The sequence below is a fragment of the Miniopterus natalensis genome, chromosome 11 (assembly GCF_054644295.1).
Source record: "Miniopterus natalensis isolate mMinNat1 chromosome 11, mMinNat1.hap1, whole genome shotgun sequence".
Classification (NCBI taxonomy): domain Eukaryota; kingdom Metazoa; phylum Chordata; class Mammalia; order Chiroptera; family Miniopteridae; genus Miniopterus; species Miniopterus natalensis.
In genome coordinates, this window is record NC_142091.1 from 35,515,916 (window position 1) to 35,543,312 (window position 27,397).

A 27,397-nucleotide genomic window follows, 5' to 3' on the forward strand; every position below is an offset into this window, starting at 1 on the left:
TCTCCACCTATAAAATGGGACTAATAATGCATGTAAAGAGCTTAGAACAGGCTGACACATAGTAACGTGCCCAATCAATACAGCCATTATTATCAAATTCACTGTCTGGTTGGGAGGCGTTGGACTTTGGCTCTGAGTCTTCCATACCCACTGGCCTCCTAGGTCTACGCTCCCAAAGAGGCCTGGGATCGGGGGAAAGCTTCCCACAGGCCACATCTGCATTCCATTAGCCTAGGACCCCTCCCTCCCCTGTCCTCTGCTTCCGTCCTGTCTGCATTTGTCTCCTTTCTCCTCTCTTGGGGGCTCCTCGGCACCAGGGCCCCTGCTAAAGCAGCACTGTTGGCAGCTTTCAAAACAAGCCGATCACTCCATTCCCTTCTTTCTGCCTTTCCCGCTGGTTTTGTTGATTTTAAACACAGCCAGACATTTTGCTTGGTTTATTATCTGGAATGAACACTCACCAAAAGCTCTTTATTGAATCAACTGGTTTGTGGATGTGTGTTTTAACTTCTTCCCCTTGCATTTTTTTAAAGGCAGGGTCTGTGATCAGATGGTGAGCACATGGCTTGAGAAGGCAGGATTCTGGGTGCCTCTCCAGCTCTGAGGGTCACCTCTTGAGTCTTACAGCAACTGGGAGACAAGCCCCAAAGCTTTGGGGAGACGAAGGAATTTTGAGCAAATGGAGCTGCCTCTTATCTTTTGTGGGGTTTTTTTTAGGCTCCATTCCTTTTGTTTTCTAGCCTGAAATTAGTGTGTATCCATCACCCCACCCTCACAACATCACTCTGTTCATACATGCCTGTACAATACCCTCTACTTATTACCATTGATAATAATGGCTTCTAATTTTTGAATGTCTATAGTGTGCCAAGCACTGTGCTAAAGGCTTTAACTGCATTATTTCATACTCCTAGCAATGACCTGTGAAGGCACACATGTTAGTCCTTCCCTTCCCAAGACCTGAGGCTGAAGGTCACTTCACTTTTAAGAAGTGAAACAGGAATTTGAGGCTCAGTTTTCTGAGCCATAGTGCAGGGGCTGCTCACCAGCTGCTATCTGCAGCAATTGTGGAACAAAGCCCAGGTTTTCTGCAGAGGCATCCAGCACGTATCGTCCCCTGAAGACTTGTCTCCTTAGTACAGTTGTGCTCAGAGTCAGGCCAACTCTTAACAGCCACTCAGAGCCGATGGCAGCCCTCCCTACTTTTCCATAGCAGAAAATGCCCCCACATCTTACTGTGTGGCTTCTGGAAGGCTTCTTTATATCACTGTCATCTTGTCCTGTGATTGTCTTGAACATACGTTAAAGAGAAGTGGCCCAAGTTCCTGATGGGCCCCCTTCTTTCAGCTCTGCTTGCTCTTTTCCTTGTGACCAAGGGCAGACTGACCTCTCAGCCTCCCCAGCTCACAGGGGGCCCATCCCTATTAAAACCAAAATCAGGGCCCAGAAAGAGGACATTCTGTCTTTCTAGCTTGCTTACAGGGTCCTCAACTCACCTTATCAAGTTCCCAAAAGTTCATGGATGTCAGACTCTCATAAGATAAAGGCACCTCATTTGAGTCGGACGACAGGGGACTTAGGGAAGTTGTCCCCGGCACAGTCACGGATGACACACGATGGGGTCTGTGGCCAGGCCAGGCCCCGTCTAGGCCTCGTGGCTGTTCATCCTGAAGAATGTCCCTTCTGTTTTGCTGCCATGAAGTCAAAGCACTTCTTCCTGCCTCCCCCGTTCACCCCGTTCTCGCTCTCCAAGAGCAGATCCCTGCTCGGGATTGCGGACGCCTCTTCCCCTCCAGATAAGAAATACATCAAGGTAAATGCGCACGATTCAGGAGGGAGGCTGACAGTCATAAATACCAGAAAAATGTCACAGGACATTGAAGGAGTAATGGACTAGTCATAGTGGCTCAGATGAAAGGACGCTGGCTGGGAATTCTATTACCTCTCATTGTGTGATGAGCATTTCCCGTCCCTGTCTAATCCCCCCGCATGGCAGCTCGCTCCCCGTGGGTCCCTGCCTGTGGCTGGCTGCACCCCGCTCAGAAGCAGAACACCCCGCGCTGGAGGGCGCCTCAGGGGCGGAAGGGCAGGGCAGGCCACGCGAAGGAGGGCAACTGAGGCAGTGCCTCCTCTTTCTTTTTGGGATGGAAACGAGAAGGAGAAGGGCCCTTTTAAACTCAGAGGGTAACAAGAAGCACTTTCTTATATTTCCAGGGAGCTTCAGCTCCCTGTGAGGGTCACTTAGGAAAAGAAAAAAAAATGCCTGTGTTAGAAAAGTTAGAAATTCAAGTGCTACGTTTTCTCTTGTTACCAGATTATTACACAGTAGTAGGTCATTACACTGTCACTAGCTCATGTGCTGGAGTATATGTAGGTCCCACCCCAAAGAAAGAGCCAGTATCCACGACACAGATTCAGAGATCTCCACGCGGTGGAAGCAGAAGAGAGGAGGGCCTGTTGAGTCATGTACCACCACCCTTTCTAAGCGGGAAGGAGGGACTCGATTGCTTTCCACAGCTGGCGTGAAAGAATCAGAAGGCCTGTGCTCCTTACGGCCAAGTCCCCAGCATAAGAGCCTTTTTACCCCAGCGAATTTCCCAGAGCAGATTACTAAAATAGGAATCAAATATCTGCTTTGGAGGTTTTGGTCCATCTTTTCTTTTAGGGAAGCTACTTGCTTTTTGCTCAAAAGAGGTTGGTTTTCTGGATAAAAGGGAATTTGACAGTGACATCCTCTTTAACAGCCAATTTTGGGGGTTTTGTTTGTTTTCTGTCAAAAAGCAAGAATATTTCCCATTGAATTCTAATTCCTTATGTTAAGAATTATCTGTCTCTTTGCATCTTCAAGGAAGGTCAGACAGACCACATGGTCAGTGGGGGCTTCTGTTTCTCCCTCTGTGAATCACAGAATGGGATGGCTGGCGGAGGCCTCCTGGTGCCCACAGGCCTGCACACCCCTCAGCCTGAATCTGAATTACTAGCTCCTAAAAATAACCTACAGATAAAAAGGAATATTTCATTTTTGCTCTCACTTGTCACTAATACTCCCACTTGCATATATCAGCAGTTTTCAACCCTTTTCATCTCATGGCACACATAAACGAATTCCTAAAATTCTGCGGCACACCAAAAAATATATTTTTTGCCCATCTGACAAAAAATAGGTATGATTTTGATCCATTCACACTGGACGGCTATTGTTGTGTTGGCTGTTGTCATTTTTTTATTGAACAATCTAGGAAAAAAGAGGTCAGTGCCCCTGACTAAGTAGTCAGGTACAGCAGGTTTTAAGAATTCTTGCGGCTCACCTGTTGAAAATCACTGGCGTATATGGAGCCCAGTTTTCCTAGCCCAGAAGCTGAGGTAAGATGGGTTGATTTGGGTCTATTTCATGGGTATGTGGTCAACACAGAGTCATCAAAAGCATATTTTTGGTTGTTTTTTCCAGGAATTTTATGGCTCTCTTAAGACTGGGGCTTGACCTCCAATTTCTTTAGAGAAAGCTGTAAATCACAGTTAAATTTAAGAAGGTATTCAGTTTTTTTCCTCCTTCTTTGAAAGCACCACTAACATTTTGGATCACTTCTCTGATAGTTATTTTATTCACTTCAGTGCCCCTTGTCTATAAAGTCTCAAAACACATGTGGGAAATGCCAGCTTCTGATTACATTGGTAAAATTCCAACCTTGACCCCAAAGCTGTGATTATTCCAGATGCCAGATATACAGAATTATTTACTAGGCTTCAGGAGAGCTGTCCAATCATATAAATCTTGATTCTTAAACAAACCCTCCTCTGGGAGGAAAGATCAGAATAATACTCTGGTGATGCAATTGCCAGAGTGAGCAAAGCCAGATGAAGAGAAGTTATGAAGGGAGGCCACAAACCTTCTAGAGTGCTTTGTCCACTTTCGAGTGGTAGCTCTCAGAGTGGGGCTTTTGTTTTTGTTTTTGTTATTTTTTTTCCCTAATTAGTCCTCAACAGAGAACTCACAAGTCACTCGCGAGGCATCGGCGCCTGAGTGGTGGCCCTGTGCTTAACCCTCCTCGAGCTTTCTCTCACAGCACGGCCCGTGGCCTGACAGGACCGGTGCTGACAAGGGGAAAGGGGAAATGGACAGGGATCTGCCCCAAGTTGTGAGAGCAGGAGCTTGATTCATCGGTGGTTCTGAGAGATTTTAGCCCACACGCAGGAGGAATGGGAAACTGGAGGAAGGTAGTGGGCCTTGTGAGTCCCTTTCGGGACGGTGCCATTGGCCACTTACTCGTTGATCATCCAAAGAAAGAAGAGCATTAAAGTATCCAAGATCTTAACAAGAACATCTCTTTGATGGTTTGTCATTCATCTGAAAGAAATTTAGATGATTATAACCCCCCTGGGCATTGCCTGCCATTATGATCCCATTCAGTCTGGCCTAATGGGTTCCAATGATACAGCTATTAAAGTGCTCGGAGCTCCTGGGGGGTAAGAATGAAAAGCCTCTTGCCACGTTCCCCATAACCTCTGCCTGGGGCCCCTGAAGCTGCTTGAGATGATCCTCAGAGAAACTTTTGTTGGTACAGGCAAGTCAAGGAGAGAAATTTTCATGTTGGAGGTCACAGAGATGCTAAAGACATCTAAGACCTCACAGACCAAGCTCATGCCAAAGGCGCGGAGTCGGTGTCATAAACAGCTGTGTTCCACCGCCATCCCCGGATCCTTGCAGAGTGATAGGAACGTAGGTGCATAAGGAACATTTGTGCAGTATTGAAAGAATGAGCGTGGCCTTAGAGGGAAAATGACTCTACTGCCGTCGTCTTCATCCTGAAGTTCTGAGGAGAAAGGTGAAGGAATTTTGTGACGTCCCGAATCCACCATTCATAATGCAAACTTACGGACATTATGCCGTCTTTTCTTAAAGTTAGTACTTTACGGTCATGATGAATTTTTAAGTAATAATACTCAAGGGGATATGTGCCAAGATTTTCAAGCAATGAAAGCAATAGTAATATGGACTTCTGCATATGCCTTTTATAATTAAATGGTGTTGGACTTCAAAGATCCAGTTATCACTTCCATTTGCAATGGCCAGAAACAATGAAGCACGATTTCATTCCCAGGAAACTGTTGGACTTGGTATTAACTGGCTGTTATCAGCTTTTGGATTCATAGTGTGGCTTGAGGAGTCGGAATGATTTATGGAGTCAGAATTTGAAGTTTTGAATGTCCACTCTTGTCTCCAGAAACCCACAACACTGATTGCAACGTGGGTCTACCTCAGTCACTTCTACTAGATGTTGCTCCTGCCTGCAGTCTGGAGAAATTAGTAAACATTTGTTAAAGGTATTAAAAATGTGTTTGCATTTAATGGAGATCGTTATTACTAAAACAGTCTCAAAAATAAAATAGCTTTAGATGAGAGGGGACTCTCTGAAGTCAGCCCCTGGGTTGCAGGAGATTATCTTTACAGGGTGGAGATAATCTGTACTCATCACCAGAGCCACGATATCACCTTTCAGTTTGGAAACAAAGTGTTTCGTATCGGAGAACTCTCTCAATGTGGATGCTGCATGATGGCATGGCCATTTGGATCACAATGATGGTGTTTCATTCAGCCTAGTCACCCTTCCCAACCCTGTGAAAGAAATCTGGGCTTGCGCCATCTCTTCTGTAGCTGAGTTCAGAGTTTTTACAAGAATGTGTGATTCCGACCCTCTACAAAACTCTGCAGATCTGAAAACTAAGAACAACTCTGCCAGGAGATCCTGCGTGTTATTGCTGTCTGATGGCATGTCCTGGGAGGTGATGTCTGAGAAATTTTAGATCATTTTGCAAATTTAGATGAATGAGTTTGACTGACACGAAAGTGACAGATGAACCAAGAACCAAGAAAGTCTTCTCCGTAGCCAGAGATGTTTTCTGGGCTGTTATACACTGGTTTCCATTGTTTGGCATTCCACAGCTTTTCTTGTTCACTCCTGCTTAATAAGCACTCGCCTTCATTTTCCCTGTTACAGCTTATTATCTCGTGGACTCCACAGCATCTGTAAGAATGAAGGGGGAGCATGCGGGCCCAGTTAAAATCTCCTCTTCCCAATTTTCCACTTGGCTGTGCAGCCTCCAGGAGCATATTTCATCTTGAAACAGAGACCGCTCAGATACCCAAGCTAAGAACAGAGCGTCTCATCTGCCAGCCTTTTGAGGCAAATACATATTGTGAATAACAACAGTATCTATCATATCCAGAGGATAGAAAAAAACAGAAGTTATATTTTTTTTATGAAGAGAGTAAGAATGTCCCTACAGTTTATAGAACCCTAGGGTTTCCAAATAAGGCCCCACCAGTCCTACTTATGGACTTTTGATTCATGTATGAAATCGAGCTGAGGATGGGGACCCACCTGGCGTCAGACCCTTCAGGAGACGGCCATCTATCTGGCCTCTGTGGGAGCACATGTGGGGGAGCGACAGAGAGGAAGTTGAAAGGGGAGCTCCTCCAGTTATTATGGCTACAGCCCAGGTGGGGGAGGTTTACTGATTTATTCTGGGAGTGAAGAGGCCTACCCTGCTTTAAACACACAGCCACATACATGCACAGTGGGGTTTCTTTCAGAGCCACGTTTGACACCCACCCTCACAAGTAAGATTACCAAGTAATTCAGTGCTTGGATGCAACCCCTCCATTGGGAAAGAAAGAACACACCATTCTATCTTTTAAGTTAAAGCATTGAGAACTGGTGGGTTTTCTTTTCTTTTTCTTAATTTTTCACAGTGACATCCATTGCCCAGCACCTCGCAGTCTTTGTAAGATGCACCAAGGAGAGATGCATCTTACTTAGAACACCAGGCATTCTGCATCCAAAACTAGGTGGGCACATGTGTCTGCAGAAAATGCAAAACTGGCAGACATAATCTAGTGGTATATTTGATCAAAGACTCAACCCACGTCCCTAGAGCTCATCGAAGATGATTTCAATATCAAATAGCTCTAGATGGGAGCTTCCTGGGGACCCCTCTGCCCAGACAGACAGGGTGCACTGGTTCTTACACCGCTGCTGCTCCAGGAGGGAAGTTGGCTGCTGCTCTGGGTTGACAAAGGGAAGCTCTGGTTTTCCAGAAAGCTGAGCAAACCTGGCAGGACAGGAGTGTGGCCACTTCTGCAGCTTCCCATCCTGCGTTTTCTCCCGTTTCCTTACCCATTTGTCCTCTTGTTTATCTGATCATATGTGGTTTGAAGTTCCTTTTGGCCCTTCCTGGAGAATGTGCTTGCTCCCCCTCCTCCCCTCCCATGTTACCCTGTCTTTGGTTTTATTTTCCCCACCATGGCAGGTCTGTCCCCACCATGAGGGGCACCCCCTTTGTCTCCTTAGCGGCTGGCACGGTTATGTGGCAGGCAGCATTGCACTTACTTGATCCTACCTTAAACGTCCTGTCTTTTATTTCCCAAGCGCACTATCTGGATAGGGTAGTTAAAGGTATGGTCTTCCTTCCTCTATTTTCCTGTTGTCTTTGTGTGTGTGTTTGTGTATAAGCATAAAGAAGAGATGCGTATATAAAAAATGTATATACATCCCATAAGCACAGCGTCCAGATACTGCCACATCCCCAGCTTTGTCACAGCATACACTGCCCAGAGGGCAGGTTTTTGGCCACAAGGTGATTGATATACCCAAAGTGTCATTGTTCCCCCAAAAGGACTCAATCTGTCTGTGACATTACCATTGTGCTCTTGTCCTTCCCTCCCTCCCCATACACACATACACTCCTCATCCTTTCTACCCCATCTCATGTCACCTTGCCCATCCCTCACGGCCCTTGGCCCACTAGATTTACAGCAGTGGGAACCAGGGTGGGTGACCTGAGAGAAGAAGAGACCCCAGAGCAAGCTAAGAAATCTGCAGAGCTGCATTCTGTCACTGCTGTGTTCATTTATCCAACAATCACATGTGAAGCACCACTGTACTAGCTACTGTGCCAGGCTCTGGACAGAGGGACGAAACAGACCCCTGACCTCAGGGAATGGAAGCTCTTTTGTTTTCTCTTGTTTTTCCTTTTCAGAGGCCTGACTTTGGTAAGTCTTCTCTTTGAAGAGTGTTCCCTACAGGCAAAGTTATTCCTTCTGTTTTAAACATTTACATTAAGTAGGTAGTGCCTAGTTTTCCAAATAGGCCTCATTGCTCTAAGAGTAAGCGTCAGGATGATCAGATATGTGTGCTCCTATAAGATGCCGAGCTCCTCAAGGAGAAAGACCACACCCTGTCTTTTTATCCATAAGTCCTAGCCCAGCAGCCGGCACAAAATATGAGCTCAGTGGTTAAGGGCTCATGCACTGGAGTCAGGCTGCCTGAGCTAAATCCCAAGTCCGACACTTAATGAACTAGGTGACCTTGGGCAATAACCTCCCTTCACTTCAGAGTCTTTATAAAAGACGATTATAGCAGGGCCCACCTCATAGAGTTGCATAATATCAAGGGAAGTAATGAACGTAAAGCGCTTAGCACATGGGCAGGAACCATGCTCAACACACGTTAGCTGCGCTCTTCTGCCATCACGTGCTTAGTCTGACCCGTCATTGGGAGGACTTCATTAGCCAGACTAATTTTTGAAATTGTAAAGAAAAGGTGAAATTAGCTTTTCATACGAGATAGCAACTTCTGTTTAAAAACTTGGAAAGGGTTTTGGGGAAACATAAATACGCTTTTCAACTAGAATGTCTTTGCCAAAGACAGCAAAGGTGTTACTAGGGCCCGTCAGATGGATGCCTGGTGTTGAGAAGCTAGGTTCCTCACATTTCACATATAGGTCTTCAACTGCAAATAAAATCTTCCCAGCAAGAGAGTAGTACCTGCGAGTCTCTATAGGAATTCCACCAATAATCATTAGAGGAATCGTCAGAATAGATTAAATTTAAGAATTGCCATCTATTTGGTGGATTTTTCCGGCTAGGTGAAGTATTTCACATTCATGAGTCAGTGAATCATAAGTTGCTCTAAAACACAAATGTCTCTTGGCAAATCTAGGTCCAGAACAAGCCCCCATCTGGCTGGCTTTCTGGTATAATGGGTACTAATTCTAAAACAAGAATTCAGAGACCTATACAATGCAAGCTCAGGACTGTCAAATTCAGTGCTTTCCAACGGTATTGTTGGAGACTAAAGATACAGCATTCACTCAACAGATATATCACGCTCCTAAGTGCCAGGAAATGTGGAGCCATATAACAGAAATAGTCCCTTCTCTAGGATTGCCCACCGCCTAGCACGGAAGACACTGATAAGACAATTCAGACAGAGTGTGATGAGAGTTATGATAGCAGAAGTCCAGGGGGCACTTAGCAAGGAGATCTGCCAAGTTTAGGCAGGGTCTTGTAGACCAAGATTGTGAACTTTTACTAAGCATATGAGAAAGCCACTGAAGGTTTTTAAACCAGGATGATGAGTTGATGATATCTGTGATTTGAAAGGCTCCATCTAGCCTATGTTGTAAAAGAGTTGAGGGGGAACATTTGAGGCCAAGGAGGCCAAGTCTAGGTAGGAGATGATAGTGACCTTGTCTAAGGGAAGTGACTGTAGGGATGAAAAAGTACCAGAGGACCAGAAAGAGAACCAGAAAGAAATGGGACATTTTGATATATTATTTGTGGGTGTGTTGCATAGCCCCTTAACTAAAAAAAAATAATAATTTCAAGGACTCTGAAAGTCTTCTAGTCATACCTGATGCTAGCTTCAAGGGGGGCGTCTTCATAGGCTTAAGCAGAAGGTTGAAGATAAAGTGGTCCCTTGTCATTTAAAGGGCATCATTTCTTTTGAAAAGCTTAGCCCTTCTCGAAACCTTAAAATTACATTATTTTGGCTCCAGCAAATGCCTGCTGTGAGTCCTTCCAGAGGGAACTGTTAATGTCACTTGGGCTCTCTGAATTATTGATGAGTTTCGGGGCTTGTGGAATTAATGAGCTTCAGGACTGGGTAAGGATGGGCATATTGCTTTAAGAAAGTCAGCACGTCACCCCAGAGGAAGCTTCCTCCTACTGGCTAATGGGGGTGTGATTATCCCAGAAGCCAATTGCTGGGTGAGAGCAAACCTCATACAACCCGCAGGAACTCAAGGTCCCTCTGAAACCCTGAAACTGATAGGGCAGTGCAGACCCTCAGGGCATCACTTGGTCCATTTAAAGAAACTGATTATGGATAAAATGTTCCCATGATTTCACATGTAGGGCTTTCCCTCCTAGAGAGCACCTGCTCCCCCGGGCGGTTTCAGAGCAGCACAGGATGCGTGCATGAGGCACTGAGGGCTAAGACAAGCCCACTAGAGCAGGGCTTCCCAAAAAGGAATGAGGCGTTCCACATTTCTGAACATGGTTACGTGGGGGAGAGTTCTGAGGTCAAATTGGAAAATGTCCTCATAATCTAATAAGCAGGTTTCTTTATATAAGACTTTCAGAGCCTTTACTATATTAATATTAGTGTGACTTTCAAGGATAAGACAATAGGATGCATGTTTCCCAAACCTATTTGATCGCAGAAGCTTGTTTTTGATGACCTCATAGAACTGGCATTCCACAAAATTCACACTGAGAAGTATTGTTTGAGATAGAAAACCCACTTTAAGTCCTTCCTAGAACAAAGTAGGGTAAGTAGAATATAAAATTCTTGAGGTAAAGGGATATATCTCATCTCTGTATACCCTAGAATTGACACAGCCCTGGCATCCAGTGGGTGTTGAGTAAAGTTTGACGACGTTAATAACAAAATCATCAAAATCAACATTGCTTCAACCTTTTCACTGGGTTGGTTACACTGGAAGGAACTAACAGATAATTTCATTCAAACTCTCTTTTTATAGATGAAGAAATTGAGGCCAAAAGAGGAAAAGTAACTTTCCCAAAATCCCACAAGTTAAGCAGGAGGTACCAGAACCTAGGTCTCCTGTTCCACTCATTGATTCATTTCAACAAATATATATTGAAGGTCTGCAAGGCATGAATTAGGCCCAAAGTCGCCTTTATGTGGTTTACCTTCTAATGAAGGTAGTAAGACAATAAACTAATTGAAAAATTAGTAATTTAAGTATACTTGGGATAGTTGCTGTCAGGGAAAAGGACAGGGTGCTAGGAGAGCTTAAAATGGTGGCCCTGGGCTGGGACACATGGCCCTGAACCCATCTCACTGCCTCCCACCCAGCTGCATGTGGATCCCCATGTCACTGGGCTTATGTGAAGTCTCTGGCAGACTTTGCATTTATGAGTACCATAGCTTTTGACCCAAATTTTGACACAATTTGAACTGGCAAAAGGTTATTTTCTGGTGTGTGAATTTCTTAGTGCAGTTATACAACATTAAAACAAATCCAGTAATAATAATAATGGCAGCTATTGTTTATTGAATACCTACTTATGTTAACCACTGTGCTAAATAGTTGACATCCATTATTTCATTAATCTTCTCAATAAAGATTAATGAAATAATCTTTGAATAACTCTTTGAATTAGGTGCTACCTCCATTTTACAGATAAGAAAACTGAGGCCCAGAGAGTTAAATAATTTTCCAGTCATCCCACATGTAGTAAGTAAAACGATGGTGCTGGGATTTGAACTGAGGTCTGTCCAGCTCCAAAGTCCACACTCTATTCCAACACGTATTTTTTTTAAAAATTAGGATTAAATATTGTGAAATTGGAACTGCCCTAGAAATTCAGGATCTGAAAAAACATAACAAAAAGTTATTTAGTTTAGAAATAATATCTCTAAAGTGTGTAGCACAGTGGCATGGACCTTGAGTGTATGACAACTGTCATTGTCATTACTATTCTGAAGCATCTAAATCAGGGGTTGGCAAACTGCAGCCCACAGACCAAATCTGGCTTGTCACCTGTTTTGTAAATAAAGTTTTATTGGAACCCAGCCATGCTCATTCATTTATAAATTGTATGTGGCTGCTTTCAAGCTACAATGGCAGAGTTGGGTAATTGCAACAGAGATGTTATGGCTTACATGACTAAAATATTTATTATCTGGAACTTTATAGAACAAGTTTGCTGACTCTGATCTAGATAATGGCCTCAGTTTTCTATTTTGCCTTTCTCTGAGCCCTACGTGAGGTTATGGGTACAGCATGTTACTCAAGATAGAAGGTAATGGTGAACAGAAGATTCAAATATTGTGTTCAGGCTGTAAGTCAGGCTCTGTTTATCATGCATAATTATCTATTTAATCCTCCCAACAACCCCATTTTGTAAGTCGACTAGGTCATACAGCCAGTGAGTGGCAGAGCCAGTCTTTGATATGGTTCCCAAGCTTGTGCTATTGCACAAGAGAGGTTTTTACACCTTAAAAGGGGCTACATCTAAGAGCGAGAGAAAGCAATCTACTACCATTCTTAACATTTGGACCTGTTTCCTCCAAGATTGATTTCAAATACAAATGAGGCTTAATTGATGGGGAGTCCCAGCTGGCTGGACACAAATTTGAATGGGACTAATTGGGGAATGAAGGAGTCTGTAATTGTTCAGATCAGGAGGGGTGTCTGATGTTGGCTACAGAGTTAGAATGCCTGGGTGGTCGCCTGCACGTCACAGCACTGCTCCTGCGCTTTCACAGCTGCTTTCTCGATCCCCTTTCCCAACAGGCTTCTGCTGTGCAAAGACCACATAGCCTATACTTGTTTCTAAACTTCTGGGGGAATCCCTCCTAGGCCTGGCGTACACACTCAATAAATGTTAATCCTTTGAACAGAAAACACAGTGGCCAGGTTGATTGATTGGTTGCTGTGTTGAACACTGCATATGAATGAGCATGTTCTTGTCTTTTCCTTTGTAATAGCGGTCAACTATCAAAAGTCCTTGAAACACTGAAGTTTTCTATTCTAATTGATTGACCATTTAGTGAGTCCCTACCTTGGCCTACGTCTTATACTGGACAGCTGCATTCACATTTGTCCCATTTAAGAATAATGGGTTGAGTTTCAGCTATTTGACGGCAGAAAATTTTGTTTGTAGCCATACTTGTAGCTGTTTGCTGCTCATAATGCTAAATTAAGTTTTATAGATGACCGCTTTCCCATCATTCCTTTCCCTGAGACTGAGCAGAGGCAGAGAGAAGACCCAGAAGGCGTGCCAATGAGAGGTGGTTTTTTGATAGCTCCTCTGAGAAAGGGGTTGGCAGGTTTATTAAAATGGGGACTTGAATGAAAACAAGTGGCAAAATCGAAACTGAGGCGAACCATGTAACTTAGCAGATTCTCAGACATAGACTTCTGAGCCCACATGATCAGAGAGAGGGGTTTGAAAAGGTGGTCATCAGAAACCTGTAAATCTATTTGAATAGTAATGAAAACTCCCCACCCTGTGATAAGTCAAAGCAGAACCAAGGCAGAGCCTAAATATCTCCTGACCCTTCTTGATGAAATCACCCGCAGCCCTCAGACAGATGGCCGCCCCTGCGTTAGGTCCCCACCACATTCTCTACATCTCCCTCAGGGCACTTAGCAGTGAAATATTTTGCTTATACAAATCTGTCTCCTTTGATAAGCTGCATGCTTCTCGAGAGTAAGAACTAGGTCCTACTAATCTCTGTACCTCCAGTGCTAGCCCAGGGAAGGTGCTTCATAAACGACAGACAGGCAAACAGATGTCCAGATGAACAAAGGTGGGGAGGGCCGGCTGCCCGTCTCTGCATTTGCTGTTGCAGACAGCCCTGGTCACCTCTCTCACGTCAGTCACCAGGCTCCTCTGGGTGTATATCCCTTCTTAGTGGCTGCAGATGAGATGGGAAGAAAAAGACCCAAGGACTCTTCCTCAGAGCAAAGACAGTTGTTTAGGAGAAAACAGGACAAAATAAATGAAAAGCCTAAGGTCTGATACAGTTGACCTTGTGACAAGAGCTGAAAAAAGGTGCAGCCTTTAGAATGAGACCCAGAGGTTCTGAGGGGATATGACGAGTAAACAGGGAGATGATTTCTTTGTCCCAAACAGCTTCCAGAGACAGGAGAAGCAAAAGTGAACGAGAGGCGAGGATCAGGCAGAAAGCTCCACTGGCCAGATGCCAACAGGCCTAGGTCCACTGACTCCCGCTCTAGAATCCCGATCACTTTTGAAAGAGGGAGTTTTAGAGGCAGAAGATGTGGGTTTCAGACCTGTCCCTGCTATTTACTGACCGTGCCACCACCTGACTATGCCACCTCCTGAGCTTGCCTTAGCAAGTTCTCCACCTCTGAGCCTGGGCTGCCTCTCCGTGAAGTGGCAGTTCCTAATGCTCCCGGCCTCGCTGGTGCTGCAGGCACCGATGTGCAGGTGGATGTGAAAGCATTTAGTAAGTCGGCAGGTGGAGTGTGAGTGTGTGTGGCTGCACTTGGCCGTGGACAGTCAGACCTCAATTCTGTGTGCTTTGCTTGCAGAGGGTTGCCCTGGGTTGTGCAATGGCAATGGCAGATGCACCTTGGACCTGAATGGGTGGCACTGCGTCTGCCAGCTGGGCTGGAGAGGAGCTGGCTGCGACACATCCATGGAAACCGCCTGTGGTGACAGCAAGGACAACGATGGAGGTAGGGCTGTGGTACCTATGAGCCCCACGCAGCTCTGGGGTGGGGGTGACTCAGGGTGGAGGGTGGGCTTTATTGAGTTAATGGGCCACCAGTACACCAGCTGGCCAGTCAAGGAGGCCTGCAAGGCAGGCATAAAACTGTATATATGGCCAGGAATGAGTGCACATCACTAGTTGTTCCATTTGAATTAAAAGAAAGTAAATGAAATTAAATGCCATCTGAAAGCAAGTGTAGAGGAGAAGGCATATGGAAGGAAGAATTATCTAACAATTCAATAGTGGAATGAGTTACCCTATAAGGCTGTGAGATTCCCCATCACTGGAAGTGGACAAGAAGAGGCAGTGCAATTCTGTATCACAGGAAGTCGCCAAAAGGATGCTTCCGCAAGGTTGAGTTACCTTTGGTCAAGGTCCCACCTCCTCTGTTCTGGTGGTAATGCTCACCAAGCACATTGCAGGCCACCTTCTGCCCCTATGGGTTAGTAATAGAATTTGTTTTTGCTGTTGGATTTTTTTCTAAGTGCTGGATAGTCAAAACCCTAAGGAAGGGACATTTATTAGCTGAGAGTGAAGAGATCAGGATTCTAACCCCAATTCTTTGCCTGTGTATCCTTAAGCAAGCTGCTTGATGTCTCTGGGCCTCATGCTTCCCATTTATGGAATGAAGCTGTTGGGTTATGAGGACCGTTCCAGTCCTTACGTTGGTGCTAGAATTAGCCTGCATCTTTCTGTTGTGCGAACTTGGATAAATACAACCATAATGGGCTCTGCTTTCCCAGGAATATGGATTGATTCTTCCTGACTCTGCCAATCTTGGGGGTTATAAGGAGAATAAAAAGATAGAAATATAAAAAAAAACTGAAACAGCCCTTCCTTTCTAACGATGGCCTACCAGTTGGCCTGCTCCAAATGTGTTTATGCAGCTCCCTCATATTTATGCCAAGGGATTTTCGGGTATACAGCTGAATAGGAAATAATAGGCCAAAGGGTGTCTCACCCTTTGAGAATTTTCTACTTAGAGTAATTCTATGATCTCAAAGTACCGCAAGGATTAAAAGGCCAAGTGTGTGCTATTGTGATTACTCTGGTTCATTTGCCTTGAGTTGCCTGTAGCAGCCTGGAAGGGGCTGTTTCAAACTGCTGGTCTTTATCTGAGCCAGCTTGCATTCCATCTGTCTGCTGCCTGCATCCCGGAGGTGGCTGGGCCTGTCCACCCAGGCCTGGGCCCGTGGAGTAATTGTCAACAAGAGCTCGTGGGGTTGGGCCTTTGTTGCCAGGCAGAAACAGCAGGTCCATGTTCTCTTCCTGACACCTTAGAGGGTTGAAATGCCCCTTAATCAATCTGAAACTTGTAGAGGTCATTGATTCTTGAGACCAACAGGAAATTCATGTAATAGAAGAGAAGGTCAGAGGAGCAGGACAAGGAAGTTATTCTTTTCTCAGGAGTCCAGGGTCTTGGCCAAAGCCTTCAAACAGCTATTGACCATCTGGGTAGCAACAGAACTGAATGTCCTTGAGAAATGTTGTGTGAGTACTTACTTGCATTGAAATAGGCTGACAGCCCTAGCCGGCTTGGCTCAATGGTTAGAATATCAGCCTGCAGACTGAAGGATTCCAGGTTTTGTTCCCATCAGAGGCATGTACCTGGGTTGCAGGCTCGATCCCTGCCCTGGTCAGGGCGCCTGCGGGAGGCAACCAATCGATGTGTCTCTCTCACATCGATGCCCCCCCTCCACTCGCTCTGAAAAGCAATGGAAAAAATATCCTCGGGTGAGGATTACAAAAGAAAAGAAAAGAAATAGGCTACAACAGTATCACAAAGCCAACCAGAGTATGAGAATGATAACTTGTATGTCATTTCACAGTTTTCAAAGCAATTGTGCATCCATCCGCATCACTGAGAGGCATGCGGTATTATTACCCCCTTACTATTTTCTGATGACGAGGAAACCAGGGCTTAGCGAGCAGAAGTATTTTGCCCGGGTCTCACACAGCCTACACAGGCACCAAAACTGCTGCAGTCTGTGACGTCTAGCCACAGAAGAGCTTTTCAGTGTGCCCAGACTTCAGAAACCCAACTGTGGTCCTTCAAGTTATCTGAGAACCCTGGGTTTCTCTTCTTTCCCAATTTGCTAGGCTTAAAGCAATCCTTTCCAAATTAAACTTGAATTTCAGGCTTCATTAAGAATGCAGTTGCTGTGTTTTTACACTATGACACACAAAAAAAAGTTATACAATGTGGCTGAGTTGGGTTTAGCTGTATTGGGTTTAGCTGTATTGGTTTGTTTTTGTTTTTGTTTATGGTTGTCATCTAGATTTGAAAACAAGAAACAGATCCTACATAGGACTCAGTGACTCCCAGCCTTCTGATCCTCTCTCAGGGCTGCCCAATCATTATTGAATGCCCCCAGATTTCACCCATGGCACAATTGGGGAGAGGGAGCAGCAAGGCAGACAGGCACCAAGGCCCTGATGCACCAAGGTGAACCCCCTCAGTGTGCCCAGCCCTATTGCACCCTTTATCAAGTCCTTTATGAAGGGCTGCACATGCATCTTCTTATTTGTTACACATGGACCTTCTGATAGGGTTGTTCCTTTTATGCCCATTTCAGAGATGGTGAAACTGTGCCCAAACATGCTAAGTGTCTATAAAATAAGGACGCTAATGCCTACCTTGCAGAGTTGCTGTGAGGGTTACAGGTGATGTATTTAAAGTGCCTGAGAGGCAATGTAGCACTGTGATTAAAAGTGGAGGATCTGTACCCAGATTGGATTCACATTCTGGCTCCCCCATTGGCTGCATGACCTTGAGTGAGTTAGTTACTCAAGTTCATCACCTGCAAATGTCGCTTCTTTCTCCTGCTCCTTCCCACCTATAATCACAGAAGCATGATGTTTATTGTGAAATAAATATCTGTTCATATATAAATAATCACTTAAACATTGAAATTATACTCTCTATAAAATGTTATATTCTTTTTTCACTTATGATTATACTATTTTTCTCCACATAATAATGTATTTTTATCTTTTTTATTTCTAGATTTAAATTTATATTTCAAACTGTTATGTACTCATTGCTAGAAGGGAAAAAAAATCAAATGTATGAAATAGAAAATAATAGCATGGTTTAGAGAGCACTCCTAGGTGCCAGGCACTGTGCTGGATGCTGTGCATGTGATCACCAGCCCTCAACCCCCCACTGGCAAGGCAGACATTTACATGGAGGGAAACTGAGGCTCAGTGAGCTGAAGTGCCTTACCCAAAGTCACACAGTGGGAGAGCTAGGATGAGAATAGAACTGGTGTTTTAAAAAAAGCCAGAATAAAAAATTCACTGGAATTTAACCAGACCTTTTATGATAAAGAATCTTTTGTAAACCTTAAGGTGTGGGAGTCTCTTTAGGGGGTGTGGGTCCCATGAAAAATAATCACAGATTGCAATTCAGATAACTGATAGATGCAACCTGGAAGGAGAAGTTTCCAAAAAACTAAGAACAAAGCCCTGTCCTCCCTTCTGCCCATCTCCCATTGCTGGAATGGAGAGTTCACATAAAACCATAGAATTTGTTCACCCTTCAGACTATCTCTAAACCACGTTTCTTGTGATAAGAGACGAGAGAAATTGACCTTTAAAAATCCTGTGTTCTAAGGGACAGATAAAGATTTTGCAAGCTTTTTCAAAGAAGGCACAGAATTTATTATAGCAAGTGACAAAAACTTCTCCCAGATGTGTACAGCAGAGGCTCATTCCACCCTCCACCCCCAGGGCCTCCCGGATGCTGCTCACAGCCTGCAGTTAAAACAGCTCTGTGGCCAGACTGCAGACAGGAGCCAGACGAGGGTGGCTGATGAGCTGCGGAGCAGGGGAGGAGCTAGGCCTGCAGAGAGACAGATGGACTTGTTATACACCGTCTGCAGGACTATCAATTTAAGGAACCATGCAGACAACTATGATGCAAAAAGAGTGTACTAGCCCACAAATTTCCCCAGCTTGGCCCCGGGCTGTTCTCCGTTTGGCTTGTTCTTGTTCATTCACCTAGTCTCTGTTGAAGCACTCTCTCTTCCAGGACATGTTCCAGCCCCCAGCCTAAGCTGGGCTCCCACCTTTGGACTTCCACAGCTCCCTGCTTCTTTTCTGGCACTATGTTGTCTCTGTCTGATCCACCAACTGAATCCTTTGGAGGCATGACACTGTTTTATTCTTTTCTGTCCAGTACCCAGCACAGGGCCTGCCAGCCACATGACAGGTGCTAAAAGAACAGAGCAGGCCTGTCCCCTGGGCCTCCTTTCTAAGGAGAGGAACAAGTTCTTTGGGTCAGGGAGGGTGTTGAAATGACCTCATTACATCCCATGGCCCTCCATGGGCCCTGCCAGACTGACCGATTTGGGATCCTCACATAATCATTCATTCATTCTTTTTTTCACTCATTCAACAAATACAGTGTTCTGTGTATAAGACACTGTGCCATGCATCTGGGACACAAATAAACAGGTCAGCTCTTGCCCTTGGTGGAGGGGCATAGGCTAGAGAAACAGACAAAGACTGTGGAAGCGCACCTAACAGCTGGATTCAGAGAAAGTAAGGGACCAAACTCCCAACTCTGCCACTTTCCTAGCAGTGTGATGATGGGTACATCGCTTCACCTGAGCCCCGGTGTCCTCATTTGTAAAGGTGCGAAGGCCAGCTGACCACCTTTGATAGAATCCCATGTGCACCTTTCACTTTCTGTGAAAGTTACAGCAGCAGCCACCAGAGGAGATGGGCCTGTGGCATCTAAAGGCCAGAAGGTGGTTGTCAGGCAGGTCAGCCCCAGGGGCTGCCCCACTGATCTTCCATGTTACAGATGAGGACAGGACATCAGAGAGGGAGGTGAGTCGCCCAAGATCCCAGCCAAGATCACTGGCAGCCATTAAGATCACGAAATGAACAGAAAGTCAAGTCTAGTCAGGACTGCAAGTGATGGCAGAGGACTTCAGCACCCCTGTGCCCCTGCGCCTGTCTACAGAGGGGCTCCGGGAACAGCCACAGGCATGGGAAGGACACCAATATTTCTCACATTGAATCACTCGCTTACTCTTTACAACCTAGAGACCTTTCAGCAACCCTGAGAGGTCGGCAGAGCTTATTATCCCAGTTTTACATGAATGAATTACATCTCAGACATATGAAGGGACATGGCCAAGGTCGCACAGCTAGAGAGTGGCAGGCCCAGGGAAGGGACTGAGTCTTCAGGCTTCTAGCCTGGACTTTTTTCTCCCACACACTCCTACCCCTCGTTCTCAAGGTCATTTGACAGCACCAGCAGGATAGGCACTGAGGAGGGAGGCAAGAGGAAACGGCATGGCCTCCATCCTCAAGTTGATACTACGGAGAGGGAAATGTTAGCAAAAACCAATGCACCGTGCAGCATTTCAGCATGGGGGAGGGGGTCTTGCATTTCAAGGGTCACAAGTACATGAGCCACTTTGGAGTGTTCATTTAGTGACCCAGAGACCTGGCCCCTTTTTATCTTTTTTCTCCCTCTTTTCCTCCCTCCTTTCTTTCTTTCTTTCTTTCTTTCTTTCTTTCTTTCTTTCTTTCTTTCTTTCTTTCTTTCTTTCTTTCTTTCTTTCTTTCTTTCTTTTTCTTTCTTTCTTTCTTTCTTTCTCTCTCTCTCTCTCTCTCTCTCTCTCTCTCTCTCTCTCTCTCTCTCTCTCTCTCTCTCTCTCTCTTTCTTTCTTTCTTTCTTTCTTCTTTCCTTTTAATTTCTGTTCTGCCTTTTTTTGGCCATTTCCTTCCCCCTTCCCTTTGCCTCCACTCCCACCAGAGTCCACTGCTGCATGTGACATTGCTCACCCCTCCGGGTTTCAAGGAGCCTGAACGGCATTTTCTTTGCTCCTCTCCACTTTCACCACCTAGGACAGGGAGGAAGCCTTCAGACTGAGGAAAGAGGGAGTTTCTAGGGGGGAAAATGTTCTTTTTCAAAAGTTAGAGGTTAGAGTTTAGGAGGATTTTATTGAAAACTTGAAGTAAATAGAGGAAAATCCTTTCTCTTTTCCTGTTGGTGTTTTTAGGGGGAGGGAAGGGGTGTTTGTTTTTTGTTTTATGTTTTCTGCTGTGATAATGAGGGTCTCATGATAGGAATAGCAAGTATATGAAACCTGGACATTTTATAAGTCAACCAACTTGTGTGTAATATACAAGTAAGTGAAATATGAAGTGCTTGGGAAATGGAAGTGTTTCCAGACTGGCCCAAACCGGAGAACCTCAAGAACTATATATTGATGTATTTCTAGTCTACCCCAAAATTTACTTTCCTCTCCCCAAAGCATACTTTTTCCTCTCAACATGACTCTTCTAAAATTTCCACCTATGCCTAAGAAAATAAAACTAGAAGATTCTCTCTTACTGTAGCGCAGCCATATGCCCTGTTTCAGGCTGCCATATGCTGCCTTTGAAAATATAAAGAGAAGTTTGCCTGAAAGCTCATCTCCTAAACTGAGCCTTTGATAAGAAATTTTTGGGTCTTACTCATTTTAAAAATATGTACGTATCTCATTTAAATATGATTGTCTCTATGAGCAGAGGTTTAGCCCACATTTACTAATTAGCAAATATTTGCTGAATGAATGATTAGGGAGTGTCAACATAGGAAGGTGTAAGCAGACAGAATTCTTGGCCTGGCATTAATCACTAACCTGTGAAGCATCCAGTGAACAATTCCCCAGTCCCAGGATCTCTCATAAGAGCACAGTGTGTGTGATATCCCCATTTCGGAGAACCCCAGTTTTCAAGTTCCCTGAATTCTCTACTATCCTAACTTACAGGTATGTTGAGATGGCCAAGTTTATCTAATTCAGCTCTCCAAGGCCAGATTGCATCCAGAAAGGATGCCCAGAAATGAGTGCATAGGGAGGGGGCCACCACTGGGCCAAATGGCAGGTCTGTTATCAGGATATCTGTTCAAGGGAAGCACCTGGCCGGGAGCTAATAGTAACCATTATTATCAAGCTCTTAGGTGCTGGTCATCATGCTGAGTGCTTCACATCCATGATCTCACCTAATCTGGCATCTCCGTGAGGTGGGTCTGATTTTCACTTTGCAGAGGGGCAAACTGAAGCTCAAAGCCCTTGCTAAGACTTTCATTTCCAGCAGGATGGCCAACTAGATCATCACAATTGCCCTCTGGCCACAAGAAACTATTTGTTTTTAACACTGCTGAATTTGCTTTTTAAAAGGAAAAAAAGAAGGGGGGATATCGGGGAGCCCCATATTCCAGAAGCAAGAAGGAAGGTGAAAGCTAGAGCAGCAGACACCAGGATCCTGAAGGGAGTCAGCCAACTGTGATCTCCAGGAGCTCACTGTCCGCAGAGGGGGACCGAGAGAAAGTCACAGCCACAGTGTGGGGGAGATGGGTGCTGGGACGGAGGTCGCCCAGTGGGCTGGAAGTGCACAGAGGAGTGGCATTTCAGCAGGACTCCGAAATTTATGCTTTCCACTTAAGAAATAGTTCCTAAAAATTTTCACAAAGCCCTGAGTTCAGATTTCTGAGTCAGCTTCTTCACTGACTGTGGGTGAGACCTTGACCCAGGTTCATTACCACCGTGAGCCCTGGTTCCTCTCTAAAACGAGGGCGATGATGACAGTGACTACTCCGTAGAGCTGAGAAGACTCCAGGATGCTTTCCTTGGAAACATTCCTTGTAAAGCATGTAGCACAGTGCCTATCACTCAGTGATTGGCAGCTATGGTCATCATCCTCATCATCACCATACGTATATTAAAAGTATTAATAACCATAACAGTTCCCGGCTAACCTTTTTCCAAGGCTCCACAGAGCGGAGTGTTTGCTAAGAGGTAAAAGCCTGGCTTCCAGGGACTGCTTCGGTGGTAAACAAGAGCAGGCAAAAGCTAATAAAATTTCAAATTAGCCATGACTTTCCACGGCCCTTCAATTGTGCTGGCCGATTTAATGGTCAGCGTCCCCGCTCGCTGGGATTGAATAATGGAGCATTTCTGCCGAGTTATGGATGCGGCAGCTGAATCTGTCATGCCAACACTGGTAGCCGAGTGCAAATGCCGCAGCTCGGCTCGGCCTGTAATTACATGTTTAAGCGACGTCAGACAGGGCAGCGCAGGAGAGTGTGACGGAGCCCACCGACCGCGGGAGACGGGCTTTGCTAGAAAGTCAGTCGGTGCATCTGGGTCCTGGGGCAGGAGCCACAAGTTAGGACCCAGGGCAGTGCTGAAGTGACGAGATGCCGGTCCACATCTCAGGATGAACCTGGCAGATGAGCCGACAAAAGACAATGGCCCTTCACGTTAGCAAGCCTGTTCTAGGTTCAGGGTCGGGAAGGCACCTACCCCTTATTTAGTACTTACTGTGTGCCAAGGACTCTCCTAGATTCGAGGATGTATTTATTTATGTAACAAATACTTATGTGACACTTACTTTTATAATCCCCTTGCAAGAGATGTGAGAAACAGAAGCCACAGAGTTTGAGTAACTTGCCCAGGGTCACACAGTAGTAAGTTTCAAAGCCAGGCTTTGACTCTAGTCTGGCTCTGGAATCCACACTCTTTACCACTGTGCTGCCATCAAGGAGGGTAGAAGGTCCTAGATACCATGTAGAAGTAAGCAAGAAATATAAGGGATTTTTGTCCCTAGTTTATTAAGGAAAAAATAAACTGGGTTTCAGGGAGATTAAGTAACTTGCCTGAGATTAAGTAACTTGCATGACACCCCTGAGGGAAGTAAGGAGGGTCAGGGGTGCTGCCTGTGGGGGGCCACCCAGTCTAGCCAATATATATGCAGTGTGCTCTGGTGGGCAGCACCTATAGTGCAAACCCGAGGTGACAGAAATGAGGGAGGCACGTCAGTCTCTCAGCCTCATCGATCCTCCCACCATATAACACTGTTTATTAACTAGAGTGAAGATAATGGGTTTCTGGCTTTTATGAATTATCATTTGGCTTCATTTCCTGATTCATTTGTTAATTCATTCAATTTTCGTTCATTTATTTAACACTCATGTTTTAAACACCTGTACTAAATACCAAGGATACAACCAAGATAACCAGAACAGGATCTATGCCCCCAGGGTGGTGGGAAGTTTGCCCAAAGCCACAAGCTAATAAGCAGGAGAGGCAGGATTTTTATCTCCCCGCCCCCCAAAATGGGTCCTTAGACTATTCTCTGTAACCCTGTGCTTTTTCTGCCCCTCCCTTTGGGCAGCATCCTCTAATCCCTGGGTTTGTTATCCATTTTAAGTTAGTCTATGGCATGCCCGTAAAAATACTTTGGGATAATGCAAACAAAAATCTGTGGTCTGGTGGAATTTCTTTCTTTGAACTTTGGGAAGCTGCAAGTTGTAATATAATTTTCAGTCCTGAGGAAATCCATCCATGTGGTAAAGAGAATTCCCTGCTAATGGCAACTCAGCCAGAAACTAGAAACCATCTAGTGAACTGAGAAAGCCCCGCCCACAGCAGGCAGAGCCTGGTCTGCACACACCTGCCTCGAAGCTGGGAAGGATGCTGAGGATCACAGTGCCTTAAAAAGGCACTGCCTCTTCCTCACCCTCAAAGTCAGTCAATCCCAGGTCTTCATGTTTTTACCTCTTAACTGTCTCTCAAAACCATCCCCTTCTCTCAGTCCCTACTGTAGGTACTCTAGTCTCAGCAACCATTATTTTTCCCTGTGCCATGTGGACAGCCATCCCCCATGGAGCCCCAGCTTCCACCCCATTTAAGACCTTTCAGTAGCTCCATTGTCCCTGGGGTAAAATGCAAACTCTCTAAGCTGCCCCCCCCTTGCCCCAGGCCCAACAGTGTGTTCCTGCCAACCTCTGCAGTCTCACCTTTTTTATCCGCCCCATCGCCACCTTCTGAGCCCAGCTTTTGAATTAAGCAACTTCAATGTTCATTGTATTCTCTTACCTCTTATCTCTTGAGAATAAAATAGCAAATTTCCACTGTGCACTTACTTGTCTGCCTGTCCTATAAGACTAGTGGGTTAGGACCAGATCTGAAGCACCGTGATCTCCTTGGTGCCCAGCCAAGCTCTTGGTTTATGTCAGGCACTTAATAAAGTTTTTCAGTGAGTGGAAAATATAGAAGTGAATGAAGGTATTGTGGATGAATGTGGCTGATTGGACAGAGTCACATAAACATCATGCTCTGTCACCCCTGCAGATGGCTTGGTGGACTGCATGGACCCCGACTGCTGCCTCCAACCCCTCTGTCATGTCAACCTGCTGTGCCTGGGATCACCTGACCCACTGGACATCATCCAGGAGACACAGGACCCTGTGTCCCAGCAGAACCTGCACTCCTTCTATGACCGCATCAAGTTCCTCGTGGGCAGGGACAGCACACACGTCATCCCTGGGGAGAACCCCTTTGATGGAGGGTGAGTCTCTTGGTCCCCGGCTCCTGCCATGGCTCTCCGAGGGAGAACTGAATCACTTCCAGGGCAACATCTGGGTGGGTGGGGTTGAGAGGAGGCCAGGAGGGTGGGCATCAAAGGCTTTGATGGAATGTCAGGGGAGGCGGGAAGCAACCTCAGATGCCCACATTTAGAGGATAACGCCATCAAGGGCATTTGGAATTTTCTGTGAGCAATGTTTTGTTGTTCCTGCTGGGTGACAGATGGGGAGAATGAGGAATCAAAGGTCTGGGGGGGCCGTAGATCAGTACCCACTTTGCAGTCAGCTATTACTGAGTCTGCAGTCCACAGATGAGCTAAAAAGCTCTAACACTGTTTACTTCAGAACTGGTATCCAGAAGACTTGTCAGGCTGGCGGTGGGGTGCACCTGCTGGGGTCCCAGGCCACATGCCCACACATTCTTTCACACGTTTTCAATTGTGTCATCCACTGGGCAGTTTTTTTCCTGAGGTCTCCTCTCTGCCAGGAGGCCCTGTGCTAGAATCAGAGAGATGAATGAAGAACACAGCCCCTGCTCATTGGGCACTCACACTCCACTACTAGGGGGATAAAAAAGAGACAGTTCCCATGTGAGTGGCCAGAAATATGCCCCCAGGGGACTCTGGGACCATAGAGGAGGTGCTCCTGGGTAGGAGGAAGGCCATTACTTGAGAACGAATCTTAAAGATGAGAAATAGCTGGGCAAGGGAGGGAGAGGGTGGCCCTAGGAGAGGGAACAGATTGTGCAAAGACCCAGGAGCGTGAAAGGGCGCAAGAGCCAGCAAAAGGCTGCTCTCTGTGCTTTGCTCCCCAGATCAGGGCCTGTGAACTAGGAAAAGGTATCCAAGTAATGCCCCATATATGCAGAGGTTTCTCTAAAAGTCCACACAGTTCAGTTGAGCAGTCACAGATTATGTCACTTCTACATTCACAATTTCTGTGCTGAGAGTTCCTGCCGTGAGGGGGCAACGGGGTAGTGATGAGGGGGGAAATGGGGAAGGACATCCTCAAGTTCTGGTTAAAGGGGGGGATCGGCAGGGCTTCGTCATGGGTTGGATCTGAGGGATGCTGGAGTCAGGAGTCTCTTACTCAGATGCCTGGGTAGATGGTGGTACCCTCACCAGGTTGGAGGCCTGAGAACAGAGCAGAGTTGGGAGCAAGGTGGTGACATCCACCTGAGCACAATAAGGGCAAGGAAGGGACACACCTCAGTAGGACACCCAAGTGGAAACGTCCGATTTCATAAGCAATTTGGAGCTCACTCGGAGGGGAGGGCTGGAGATCTTGATTTGGGAGCCATCAACAAACAAGCAGGAGCTCACACCACGAGCACGCAAAAGCTTACTCAAGGAGAATGTGGGAGGGCAAAAAAGCAGGGACCTAGGAAGGAATCAGGCAGCCACCCCAGTAAGTGGTGTTATCATCCCCAGAGTGTAACTGGGACTCCAAGGAGAAGGCCTGGCTACTGGGACATGATGGAGCTGGATTCACACCAGGGCCTGTGGGACTCCAGGGCCCATGATTCCCCAACCCCCGCCCTTCCTCACAGGAGCAGTGACAAGACAGGGGAAGGGAAGTGGGGGAGTGCTCTGAGCCCAGCCAGAATGGCAAGACGAGTGTATAAAAGTATTTATACTTGAACCTTTTTAGAGATGAAGGTGCTTCATAGTCCAAACCCTTCAACCTACCTGGAGAATATTGAGAACCTCAGAGGTTCAGGGACCTTTCCAAGTTCACAGGCTAATCAAGTGGTAGGGCCAGGAGCAGAAGTAGAGCGAGGGAAAACCTATTCCTTCATCTTGGCCAGAAATGCTGCTTTTGTCTCTGGGTAGGAAGCTTCCTGCTCTCTTACTGTCATGTGATTTTTGTGTGTATGCTTGTGGGCCTTCCCATGGTGTGAGTTCTCTTAATCAACTGGAGATATAGATATTATTCCAACCAAGGGGAATATTACTTACTCAGCCTTTCTTTACTGGTCCCATTGTGGAATCTGATTAGGGCTATGGCTGATTGGCTCCCAGCAGCTGTTCTGCTTAAGGGGTGCCCTTACCATGATCAGTGCCAGCAGAGACCATGTACTCCTGTGTGTCCTCTGGTCACTCACCAAGCCTGCTGCTTATGTGTCATGAATCACTGTGGAATCTGAACAGGGATCTCAGTACTGTGGCTCCAGCAGGTCTGAGTTGCCTTAAGGAGCCTGGCCAGTAGGGAACTTGAGAAACCTGCACTGGGACCTCTCAGCAAAAGGGAAGCACATAGGCCTTGGCGTCAGGCCAAGTTGTGTTTCAGATCCTGGCTCTGCCACTCCTGGATGCACGGCTCCGGGCAAGCGGCTTAGTATAACGAATATGTGAGTGTCTGTCTTCCCTCTAAACTGAGTCCTCCAGGAAAGGACTGCATCATGTTATTCACTTTAGCACTTAGCTGCTCGTGACAAATATGCATAGATATTGCCTTGAACAGTGAAGAA

At 45.9% G+C, this 27,397-nt stretch overlaps 1 protein-coding gene across 1 annotated transcript in view; it reads left to right on the top strand.

Annotated features, from left to right (window-relative positions):
- The window catches only part of TENM4 (teneurin transmembrane protein 4), a 660,554-nt gene that overhangs the window by 548,075 nt on the left and 85,082 nt on the right, over positions 1 to 27,397 (top strand). The window contains 2 exon segments of the mRNA XM_087821630.1: positions 14,374 to 14,520; positions 24,695 to 24,911. Of these exon segments, the coding sequence (XP_087677756.1) occupies positions 14,374 to 14,520; positions 24,695 to 24,911 (364 nt within the window).